Consider the following 13,121-nt stretch of genomic DNA (forward strand, 5'->3'; position numbering starts at 1 on the left):
TCTATACTTGATGTGTTCTTTTGTTGTTGTAAGCGCTTTGGGCCGAATTGGGAAAAGCGCAGTACATAAATAATAAAGATACCAGTCGTTCGTAAAGTCGCTTGTAATTTACAATCAGGTTAATGGAACACCTACGAGAAGAAAACTTTTACTTGGATACAAAGGCAGACTATATAAATAAGTGCATTGTGGATGTCAGTGTTATGGTTGTTCAAATATTTGTGATCTGCATTACATTCAAGGCCAGGGCCCCGTCTCACAAAGAGTTACGATTGATCCAATCAATCGTAACTATATGGAAATCCATCAGTGTCATAATTTTTTCTATAGGAAATTTGCGCAAGCTCCTTGGTAAACAGAGAGAATCACTCTGAATCTTTAAGAGAACGATAAATTTATGAACATACATCATAGAAAATATTTTGAACAAACGTGCATGCATGTTAGATGTTGATATTGCTGGCCGTCAATAGTTTTGATTGATCAGTTCAATCGCAACTCTTTGTAAGACGGGGCCCAGAAGTAGTTCGATTTGCATGACCATGTCTATATATCAACAATGGGAATCCATCATAAAGTGAAAGCCTATAAAATAGTTGTTCGATCTCTTCTCCTAAATGGTGTAGCAACAAAGATTCTTGAATTCGAGTTGGCATCAGATGCTACCCAGTATCCATACTTAAATAAAGGAGTATTAACATACATATAAAATATGGAGGTGTTTCCCAAAGAGTTAAGTATTGCTTGAATGGATAAGTTGCCCCTAAATTCCCAGTTATGTGTTGTATGAATGCTACACTGAATTGGTGAGATCATGTGAAATGGGGACACATGGTCGTATACTACTTAGTCAATAAGATGCATGCATTTAAACTAAACCCTAAAGTTTTTTAAACAACTCCTGAACTGCATACACGTACCAGGGGCAATGCTATGGGTAATGTAACCACAAAACATAAAGATTCATTGATTTCAGGAATATGCAATGTATTTTTTTGAGCTGGCTGTGATTGATCTCAAATGTGCAGTTCCATCAAAATTTGCATGTACACAAAAATATATCAATAAAGGCAGCCCATGAACATAAAGCTGAAGCGTTGATGACTGAGTGAGGTTCAGGGATATCCTACCTTAGTTTCCTGGATTTTCCTTTGAGTGGTTTGAGGTTTCTGACTGGTTCTTTGTCCTCTGTCAGATCTTCCAATGATATGTTGACTAATTGGGTATAACAAAAGGATAAAAACAAACTTTGTACAGCTTTGAGAATAAGCATGTCTTAATGATAACCAGTGGTGAAAAGTATCTAGGCAGTAATTACCGAAAATCATCAACATTATCTGTCAAATATATTTTTACTATTTTTTTTTCCTTCTCATTCTCCTCCTCCTTCTCATCATCATCCTAGTCTCACGGTACACCATGTATTCTTTCGTGGGCAATTGTTAGTCCAAACTCACACTTACATAGCTTGCTTTTACAACTTTTGTTCATTCTCCTGAAGACGACAAGAACACACTTATCGAACGTCGAGTTTGGGTATTCCTTTTCAGGACCAACAATTGCCCACAAAAGAATACATGGTGTACTGTGAAACCACAACACACTTTTTCTTTGCCATGGAAACCTTCAGAAGTTACATCATCCCACTCATCAATTATTATCATCACTGTCAATATAATCTATCATTGGAATGCTTCATTATTCTTAACATGATTATCATCATGATTACCTTCTACCTTCTCATCATCACCATCAAGATCATCATCTTCATGTTTCATTCAGCTTCACATTTCCTTAGACACACTTCAACCTACAATCTTACACACATACAGTGTATACAAATCACTTCAGCTTGCATACCAACCTGGTATATCTTCTTCCTCCTCCTCATCCTCTTCATCCTCCTTCTCATCAGCATCTTGGCTGTAGTTCCTAAGAAACTCAGCGAATGCACCGTTCTGATCCAGGAGATCTTGATAAGAGCCGACCTCAGAGACAGAACCATCGACTATTACAATGATCTGATCAACTTGAGGTAGAAAACTTATCCCATGGGTGACCAGGACACGGGTCTGTCAAGAAACAAATAGGGCACTTTACTAAAATTCAGAACCGCATCATTCAAACCAGAATTTCATTGCTAGTCCTCATATTCATCATAGACAAAAACAAATGGGCATATGTGACCAGTCACCACAAAACAAAAAATAAATTGCCCAAAATAAATTTTCATTAAGCTTGAAAAAGCACATCCGCTTTAAAATATTATAACTTGTCAAAATTGATGCACATTAACCCTTGCACGTACTTGTACTTGATTGAATGCAAAGGAAATTCAGCAAGAGCTCAACAAAGTAAGGAGGAAACACTGTTTCAAGTTGATTGTTCAACGACACATTAGATGTGCATACCGTTTTTGTCATTAAGCTTGAAAAAAGCATATCAGCTCTAAAATATTAAAACTTGTCAAAAATTGACGCACATTAACCCTCACAGGTACTTGTACTTTATTGATCGCAAAAGAAATTCACCAAGGGCTCAACAAAATAAGGAGGAAACACTGTTTCAAGTTGATTGTTCACCAACACATTAGATGTGCATACCATGCAATCAAGGTGAAACTTCAAGCAATCGCTAAAAATGGTCAAAGTCAAAGAAACCTTTGTATCTTGTCGTCTACTCAACTTTACAGGATCAATTTTTACAGCATGAAGAAGAGAATACATTTTCAGATAAGCTAATGTTCTAATTTTTTCCTTTTTGAAGACCAAACTCATATTTTGGGTATTTATAAGAGAACCTTCCATGTGACTTACTTATGGTTTAGGGGTGGCTGGTCATATATTGGAAATTCACTATGGATGATACATTCTGCAACTAAACCGCATTGTCTATCCATGAAATAAATCTGTTTTCTTTGAATTTAATTTATACTTGAGTTAAGTAATATTATGAAATGGAATGAAAACGTCCTGCCAATAAAATAAACTTTTCTCATCTCCCTACATGGCTCTTGACACTTACGTTTCACTAAGCTTCACGAAGAGCTACTGGATTATTTTTTTAAATGTGACTAACCATAAAACAATCATGATTTACTACAAGAATCCAATGAAACAAGAATTAAGAATCAACGAGACAGAAATTGTGTGTATCATGAACGCACAACTTTGTATTAGAGCTCGTTTGTGGTTAATATGTTGCTTCATGCAGAGTCGATGGAGGCAAGTCAGCACTGGTGATGCTGGTCACCTGTAGTAGGGAAACTGTATCCTTACCTTGTTTTTGAGAAGCCCTTCAGGTCCGATGACATGTCCAAAGATATGTTTAGCAACGTGTGCATCCACTGCACTCAAGGGATCATCCAGTAGGTACACATCAGTGTTAGCATAGACAGCTCTGGCCAAACTGACCCTCTGCTTCTGACCACCACTAAGGTTGATACCCTGTAAACACATCAAAGACAAATACCTCTTAATGGTAGAGTCTTACGTCATAGCCAAAACTTGTGCATTTCATCATGAACGTACCGTTATCATGAAAGGCTTGTGGGCTGACCACTTTTTCCTGAAACATACAGGATAGCTGAGCTATGGGTAAAATTTTGAAAATTAAAGGAACATTCAACTATGAATCTCAAGCAAAGGGGAAAGTGATTAAATGAGGTTTGTAATCACTTTGAATGAGAAAACATGGTAATTAATGCATTGTGTTGAGTATAATGAAGGTTCACATCTTTCCTTTCCTACAAATGAGAATAATAACAAATATTTACACCACTTGAGAAAAAATAATATCACTATCAAAGAAATTTGTACAAAATCTTCCAAACAATGTCAAACAATCCAGCTATTATTATTATATTCCTCTCTTAACAGTAAAGAAGTGGGCTTAGTGGTTTTTGCACCCCACAACACAATGCTTCGAAACTGACTTTAAAACTTTTTTTACAACTGATTATATTGAGAAAACTGACGACAATGTACAACTTATCAATAGTTTGATCAATTACTTATCTTTGAGTTAAGAAGATAAGATTACCTTTTCACCAATCTCTGTCATGTCACCGCCCGGTAGCACTTCAAGATCCCTAGCCAATGCACAAGCCTTTATAATATGCTTGTACTTAGTAACATGAAGATCTTTACTAAATATAACGTTGGATCTCAATGTTGCATTCTGGATCCAAGCTTGCTGCGGAACATAGGCAACCGAACCCTGAAAAAAGAAAGGACAAAAAAAATATCACTGATGGTGATTAATACCCCAGGCCTTACCATGATGGCATGGAGAAACAATGAGTGAGATTAGTTATATTTGTAAAAAGGAAAAACATGTGTTATGTTGAAATTCAAATCTATGTAAACATTGCTAAGAAATATAGACAACAAAATAGAGGAGCCCACTGCTCCAAGCTGACAACAGTTCTTAAAAAGCTATTAGTGACTCAAAAACGAATACATACAGTCCTTTTCAGGGATATCATTGGGTGATATATTGTAAACCCTTCCAGTTAAAATGACATAAATGTGAAAACTACAAAATGTATCTTAGTGTTGCATTTGATGTGACATCTTGTTGAGGAGAAATGTATAACAGGGGTCAAAGAGTGGTGAATGGTAGAGAAAGAGAAAACAATGTTGGATCTTAAAGGCACCATTCTTCATCAAACGTGGCAAATGAAAATAAACTCTAAAACCTAGAGAGCAAAATGAGGGGAAAATGTAACTTTTCTTTATTGAACAAATATTTACATTAAATATGATTTCAATTCTTTTTATTTTAAACTCTTGCATAGACTGGGATTAATCAGTACAATCTTTTAAATCCTGACAAAATTTTGTTAGATCAATAAAAGCGCTAGCTTGGACTCTCGAATCTTTGGAGTAAAACTGATATAATACTTCAGGGGAGACTTACCTGCATAAAGACTTTACCATCTATTTTCTCCATCTCTCCAAGCAATGCTGATAGAAGAGATGACTTCCCACATCCAACCTGTCCAACTACTGCTATCAACGACCCTTGCTTGATGTCAAGATTGATGCTAACAAAATAAAAATAAATACTTCATCTTCCTAATTTCCTTCGCTAACTTTTTAAAGAATAAGCTGCATTCCCCTAAGACCCCTATATGCAGCTGTCAAAGCAGTTTGAAGTGTGATTGGTACCATTTACACCATTTTGAATGTGAAAATAGTGTTATGATGAATGTGCAATACACCTGTAATTTGCACAAGTTTGTATAACATTTACATTAGGTGTATGGGACTGTGCATCAAATGCCCCTTGTACATATCTATTACTATTGATGCATTTTCATGCGTGCTTGTGATGCAAGCTAGAACAGCAACTATTTTGATTCAGAAAGAAAGGTTTTAAAATACTTTACACTAGAAGCATCAGAGGGTCTACTAGAGTTACTACTACGTTTTCTAATGAACTCTCAAATTTAAATCCACTTTCACATACAAGTCAAAGCAATTTTAACATGATGGTCTAAATCTGAAATAACATATGGAAACAGGTAACATATCATGAAACTGAAAATGGAATACAAGAAAGTTCAATTAACAAATATGATTCTGAAAAAATCTCAGGAATAAATCTGTATGAAATAGCTAAAAACTAACTCAATCTGTATGAAATAAGGTAAAAACTAACTTTGTAAGAGTTGTTTTTTCTTCTCTATCCCAAGTGAAATGACCATTATCCACAGTTATTGAGTGACCTGAAATACAAAGACATGGCAAAAGAAATATAAGAAATCCTTTTAAGTTAATATTCATTTAAAATATAAACATTCGATCATGACTTGATACACTGAAGTTCATGAAAAACATCTTCAATTCAATGTTAATACTTTCTATCATTTGGTGATTTTAATTGATTGGCATTAGTTATTTTTATGTGTTATGCCACTTAGCACAAAAATATGAATTGGATTAATACACAAAGAGAGTGTATAGGATACAAAAAGCTAAGATGAGTCTTTACCAACAACAAGTTAAGAAAAGCTAAATTATTTCCAAGTCATACTGTTTTAGACAATTTCATTTCAAATCAAGGAATAAGAAGATATGATACAAGAACACTGCAAACTCAAAAAGAAAAATCCACTGAAACTGGAAATCATTTCCTACAAACCTGGCATGTTGAAATGGTCAACATTCTGCGGGTCAAGCTGTTCATTCTTTAAGAACTTCTCCAATCGTTTCAATGATACACTGGTCTGTGGAAACAAAAGTTACCATAAACACAATAACCACATTTTGTAAAAACGACAATTACCATTTTTTTGTAATGTAGTCCAATCAATCATGATGAAGAGCCATATAAAAAATCACATAAAATGCAAAGAAAAATGAGTTAATAGATAAACACATAATGTGCCATTTTTTATCAGTATCTATCACTCGATGCTAAACAATGTAAATGAAAGAAATTACTATCAGTCTTAAATTGGCAATGCACCGGGAATACATAATAAGTTTTCCATGATTATCAACATATTTCTAAAATTCTGAACATATGTTTGATCAATTATCATTTATTTCAGATAAACTTTTACAGGGAAAGAAATAACATTAAAGGAGAATGAAACCCTTGAAACCAGCTGAATCCATATCAAAGAGAAAAATTTAAGAAACATATTGTTGAAAGTTTGAGGAAGATTGAATGAATAATAAGAAAGTTATCACTTATGAGCAATTGAATGTCGAGATCACTAATGCCATGTAGATCCTCCTATTGGCAATGCGACCAAGATCTGTGATGTCACACACGTACAACTCCCTCATTACTTTAGTACTTATTTCACTTATATTCTCACTTTTATGGAGTCTATCACAAGGAGAAGTGTATTCTCTGTATGAGAGGACATGTACAGAGGTTTCACAACATTATATCATTGATGAATCGTTTGTCATATGATTAGAATGAGCAAAAAGAGATGTTTTGGGGTATATTTTCAGTGTCCAAAAGGGGAGAGTTGTTCATCTGTGACATCATAGATCTTGGTCGCATTGCCAATGGGAGGATCTCCATAGCATCAGTGATCTCGACATTCAAATGCTCATAACTCTTCTATTGCTAGTCCTATTTCACTCAAACTTTTGTTGATCTTATTCTTTGATTTTTCTGCTTTCACAAAAGCTAACTTGCTCCAAGAGTTTCATTCTCCTTTAATGCAGCCAATTTTAAGAAAAGCCAACAAAAAGACTTGAAAAAATTAACTGTCGCAAATAAAGAAGCTTTCAAGATTTCTCTTTCAGAATGACAATTTCCATGTTGGTAACCAATCTCTAAATTACTTGTTGGATCTATCCTAATATTTTCTCCCAACCATGAGAATGTTTTTAATAGCAACATTAGAAATTAATCAATAAACTTTACATACCTGCACGATATTAGAGATGAGATTTGGCATGATGGTGAGGGGGAATCGGAGGATATTAAAAAGAGCAATTGAAACAAAGGCTTTCTCTGCATCAAGAATGTTGTTCTCATTCGATACCACATACACTGCAAACGTTGTCACAGAAACCTGAAGACACACATGAGAGAGGAAAATAAATTTTTTTTGTATCACATATTCTATTAATGAAGTTACCAATCAGCAGTATCAGAAGAAGAAGAGAAGAATAATAACAATAATAATAATAATAATAATAGCATTTATGAGACCCAAATCTATCTAATAAATATATCATCCTGGCTTTAGCTCCAGCTGCTTAACCCTATCTTAACTGGGCTATTTCAGACGAACATATACTGGGGGGGTCAATTTGACCCACCCCCCTTCAGATCTTGGTTGTTGATTGCGCAATCGACGCTAAAATGTGCACACGTGAAGAGCCGGATGTAAACTACAAGACTGTATAGTAAAATTTTCAAAAAATTAATTGCTTAAATTTTTCTATAAATTAATTATGCAAATAAGCATATAAAATTTGCCCTAATTTTGTTTTTTTGTGTATGTTTTTGTGTTTAACTCAATTTATAAAGCTAGTAGAATGCTAATTTTGGTGAACATATAGATTTTTCTAACAAAAACCTACAAAAAAGTTTCAGAAAAAAAAAATCTAAGGTATCTTATTGTTTTTTAGTTCTTATGTATTTCTTTGTTTTTTCAAACCTTTGTTTTTTTCGATGAACTTTGTCAGGATCCTTTTGCGATCATAAACAACATAAAATAAATCCATCTAAACCAACAAAAGCAAAAATAATTATACATTTATGATTTTTGGTTGAAAAACACAATTTGCATTGACTTTGAACACATAATCACATTTTAGGGCAATTTTGGGACTGACATGCGCTTACAACATATTGCGTGATTTCGGAACCGAGTACCCGGGCGTCGCAAATTTTGTCTCAAAAGATGCGCAAGACTTGAAAGTAAAATGTCAGCGAGCAGAGGGGTCAAAAAAATTTGCACGGCGGTGTAGCGGCAAAATTTGTTGAGGGGGTCGAATTGACCCCCCCCCCCCAAGTTTAATAAGTGTTAAGGCACTTGGTGCATTCAATGAATTAATCCTGCCAGTTACCCATTCCCCTGGGTTGCAACACAATATGAAACAATTTTTGCTGAAGAAAATTAATTTCAGACATTTTCTCTATATACACACTAGATCAAAAGTAATTAATCCAGAAAATCTACATTTGTTCAGGGCAGATTCAAACCCACATTTGTGAATTTGGGTCAATGATTTCAACTAATATCAGAATACAATCCAATGGGTTAACAAGTGAATTAAAGAAAGGAGATTGAATGAGGCAAGTATTCCTTACCAGAACAGGTGCGCAGGTCCATGTGAATGAAGTGAAAGCATTAAGATAAGCAGCAAGACGTAGTACTTTCAATTCTTTATCTCTGATGGCAAGAATCTTGGCTTGAAAGGACTCCTCCCAGGCATATAGCTTCAGTACCATGATACCACTAAGCACCTCACTCATTAGTTTGATTCGGGCATCCTTGTATTGCATCTGTTTCACCTGATTCAGTAATAATAGAAAGTATAATAAGTTTTGCTTCATGTTTGTATTGTAACTTCCTTGGTACACTGTATATTCGCAGATTATTTAAAATTCCATTCCAACATCCGATCAAGTGAATGTACACATATCTCTACCATGGAGTGCACATGTTAAACCTAAACTGAAATAGTCATGGTGTGCAATAAAATAAATTCATTTGCCTCACTACAAATACACCACAAACATTCATTTATATCACGAGGCCTAAATTTCCATCACCAACTTTTGCAAGACGCTTTTCGAATATGTATAATACCAGAAAACGGTGAACTTTACCCTGAATTAATATCAGAATTGGGGGACTACATTTGACTCGATACCAATCTGTTGATTAAAGTGTCAATTATGATCTGTGCTTGCAGACCGTTGATATCCATAAACTGGAAGGAGCTTGTTGGGCACTGCCACACACATTACCTTGAAGCTACAGGATAAGTACTCCAAGTACACAATTAAGAGTATTTGGGGCCATACCAATGCATACATACTTCACCCACATGCACATGCAATTGAAACAATGTGGAACTTTGTGCACACTTGACCTTTGACCTATTGGAGTACTTTTCTGGCCTCAAAAGAGCGCACTGTACCTCTATCCACCTATTGATACCGATCCAGTAGAATACAATGTTGCTAAAAATTAGTGAACCCCACCAGAAAATGAACATTTAAAAGTGTTCAAGTTCTGCCATCTTTAACATATTCAATTGTGCAGTCAGGTGATCAAATACTACATCAAATAAAGTTTGTTTCTCTGGGCTGGCCGAACGATGTAGTGTTGTTGTCTACATCCAACACTCAGCATGAAGGAGTGCACTAACTTTTGAGCACCACTGTATGTCATCCTAGCTTCTTTGTATATATCTTCATTTTTCTACATCATGTGAAGACTAATTGTTGTGCTTACCTGTAGTTTCCTTGCTTGCATAGCTACAAAAGCATTGATGGGGATGATCAGGATCATAACCCCTAACCCAGCCAGGACCGATGGCCCCAAAGTCTGCCACAGGAAGTACAGAGCGACAGAGATCTGGAACGGTGCGGACCATAACATGTTGAGATAGGTACACAGATCCATGAAACGTTGAGCATCTACGGACATCAGATTGACTATCTCACCAACGGTGGCTCCTTTCCGCGCTGCACTGGATAGCTGTAATGACTTTTTTTTTAATTTAAAAAGGGAAGCATGATGCATTTTGTAAGTAAATTTTTCAACGATAAATCAACAAATTAGACGCAAAGATTTCAGTAGCTTTTAACAGGGCACCATTTCATCAAAGCTGTCATTTATGTTTATCAACACTGGAAGTGAGGCAGAAGGCTTAATAACACAGTACCTATTTCTGCTCCTGGCATTCCAATTTCTATTATGTACATGTATATTAATGTTCATTCTTTGTTCCCTTAATTGTTTTGTATTATCTTCATTTGAATTCATGAATGAGTGTTCATAAAAACCTTTATGTACAATGGAATCTTGCCAAATACCAGTAGAATGGAATATTTGGAAATACTTCCTGTTGTGAACACTACAAGAAGAAAATGACATTACGTTGGACGGAAAGAATCAAACAGACACCTTGTTCCTGGTATAAAAGTTGAAAGATGTACATTACAAGAATATGAAAGGTGCATATACATGGGGAGAGGAGTGGATAGTCCATGGGGTAGCAAGGATGCTTTATTGTGGCTGCCACCCTTTATCCTCAATAAACAGAGTTTTGGCTAAATACTCTCACTCCAACATCAACTAGATAAGGTACAACAGGAGATTGGAATGAGAAAGACTCACGTAGCTAGACGTGAAAGATTAGCTCAAATGAAAGCTATAGATCTGAGCGAATACGATTCAGAGATTTCATTCAGAGGAATGGGAAAAGAAGAAAAGAGGGAGGGAATGCAAAGATTTTTTGATTCCCAGGAAAAGATCCACCTTAATCAGCCAGAAGAGGCAGGAGTTCATCAGAGAACCAATTCAATACCTGGTCTCAGCAACCCAGGGGTGCCAGCTGGGTAGGACAGTCTAACATCATCATTGAAAGCTTGCATCGCCCAAATCACACGCATTGCTATTGGACAAAGTGACGTCAGTAACCAGTTGGTAGCAACTAGTCAACTACCAAAGATCAATGTTCCAATGTTTAGTGGTGAACCAATAACTTATCCTTTGTGGAAAAATGCATTTGATTGCATGGTGGATGCTAAGCAAATTAGTGACTCTAACAATTTAAACTATTTGAACACCTACGTTTGTGGAAATGCTAAAGAAATCATTGAACACTATTTGTTATTAGGAGATTATGGTTATCAGAAGGCTTGCGCAGAAATGGAAAAGAGGTTTGGCAACCCAAGTGCTCTCAGTGTTCCATACACAAGCTCTGTTCATGGCCAAGTATTGAAAGTAAAGACGCAAGTGGACTGAGAGACTTTTCCGATTTCCTGCAGAAGGCCTTGTCAGCCAAGACAAAGATCAAGAACCAAGGAATCCTGGACTTTCCCCAAGAGAATGTGAAGCTTGTAGCGAAGTTGCCAAAGTACTTGGAATATGGATGGTGAGATGAAATTGAGAGATAGTGTGAAACTAACAGCCCACTAAGTTAACCCCCATTCTTTTGTTTTATAGAATTTGTGAAGAAAGCAGCTGATAGATCGAACATTCCAGAGTTGGAACCTTTAAACTCATCAAGTCAATCTCGAAGTGGTAGAAATGCACAGATTTTTGCTATCTCTGGACTGGAGGATGAATCCAATAGCTCATCATATCCTTTCCGTAGTGGAAAGCATCACATCGAATCATGTGCAAGCCTCATGAGGAAACCCATCGAAGAAAGAAGATTCTAGAAGATTCTTCTTGAAGAGAATGTTGTGTTTTGGTTGTGCTCTCATAGATGAACATCGTGGTAGAGACTGTAGACATAAGAGAGTGTGCATCATCTGTGGAGGTAGACACTTAACCTGTCTACATGAAGAAAAGTAAAAGAAGACAGAAAGACCAGGAAATCCCGATCAAGGAGCCAACGCAACAAAATGAACATATTATTTGATGTAATTCTTTGTTTCGTTTTTTGTTTTCCACTTTCTTAATCTCGTCTTTCCTCTTTGTCCTTTCTTTTTTAATCTTCTAATAATTTCGCTAGAGTTGTCATCTTGGATTTTGGACCATGGGATGTAGGAAAAATTCAAGTTCCACATAAGCCATACCATGTCTGTTTAAGGGACATCCATATCATCACATCTTAGACCTTCAGATACTGATGGTGAGTGCATTACGAAGATTGAGTACGATGGACACCCGAAAGATCGACCGACCCTTTTTGGACAAATTGGAGAAACGCATTACGTCAGTGTTGGCCCAAAGGAACCTGAAGGACCAATTGTAAACGAGCCCGCACCTCAGAAGACCCAGTTCTAGACAATCAAGAAGAAGATGGACCAGCACGTGTTTACAGACGTAAATCTGCCCAGATAAGGTGGCTACAGGAGACGGTTTCAGGTAGCTTGGCTAAGACAGTTTCCAGGCCTATGTTACAGTTCCATCGAAAACGCATGTTACTCTAAATACTGTGTATTTTTTCCAGGTAGTGCAGGACGGGGCTATCTTGTCTCGGCCGGATTCAAGTCATGGAAGGATGCAAAGACCAGATTTCGAGCTTATTTCTACAGTAAACAATGAGATCGGACCAAATGACCAAATGAACAATGGTACAGCTTTGTATCAGTGATGAAGGGGAGACATCTGTCAATAGAGAACCAAATCAACCTGAATGTTTCAGCAACAATGCAACAGAATTGTCAAGTCTTGAAGTCCATATACGAGGTGGTAGTAACACTTGCCCGTCAAGGACTGGCATTTAGGGGACATCGAGACAGTGAAGTCAATCAGAGTGATCCGAAGATCAATTTTGAGATGTTACTCCTTCGCGCAGGAGGAGATGAAGTGCTAAAGAACCACCTGCAGAAGTATGCAAAGACAGCATCATACATATTAAGTGTGACTCAAAACGAAATGATCACCATTTGCAGTGACATGGTGCGATCGTCAATATTGAATGAAATCCGGAGAGCAACGTACTTCTCGA

The 13,121-nt window shown here is 36.4% G+C and overlaps 1 protein-coding gene across 3 annotated transcripts in view; it reads right to left on the reverse strand.

Annotated features, from left to right (window-relative positions):
* Positions 1 to 13,121, reverse strand: part of LOC129269252 (multidrug resistance-associated protein 1-like) — a 59,643-nt gene that overhangs the window by 27,792 nt on the left and 18,730 nt on the right. For all 3 annotated transcript variants that reach the window (XR_010294852.1, XM_064105530.1, XM_064105531.1), the window contains 10 exons: positions 9,947 to 10,201; positions 8,794 to 8,997; positions 7,400 to 7,546; positions 6,148 to 6,232; positions 5,665 to 5,731; positions 4,921 to 5,047; positions 4,042 to 4,218; positions 3,279 to 3,446; positions 1,865 to 2,072; positions 1,131 to 1,215 (listed from right to left, as the gene is read on the reverse strand). Coding sequence is in view for 2 of the 3 variants with exons in the window: in XM_064105530.1 (XP_063961600.1) it covers positions 1,131 to 1,215; positions 1,865 to 2,072; positions 3,279 to 3,446; positions 4,042 to 4,218; positions 4,921 to 5,047; positions 5,665 to 5,731; positions 6,148 to 6,232; positions 7,400 to 7,546; positions 8,794 to 8,997; positions 9,947 to 10,201 (1,523 nt within the window). In the remaining variant the exon portion in view is untranslated. The remainder of the gene's footprint in view (positions 1 to 1,130; positions 1,216 to 1,864; positions 2,073 to 3,278; positions 3,447 to 4,041; positions 4,219 to 4,920; positions 5,048 to 5,664; positions 5,732 to 6,147; positions 6,233 to 7,399; positions 7,547 to 8,793; positions 8,998 to 9,946; positions 10,202 to 13,121) is intronic.

Source organism: Lytechinus pictus, chromosome 10, assembly GCF_037042905.1.
Source record: "Lytechinus pictus isolate F3 Inbred chromosome 10, Lp3.0, whole genome shotgun sequence".
Classification (NCBI taxonomy): domain Eukaryota; kingdom Metazoa; phylum Echinodermata; class Echinoidea; order Temnopleuroida; family Toxopneustidae; genus Lytechinus; species Lytechinus pictus.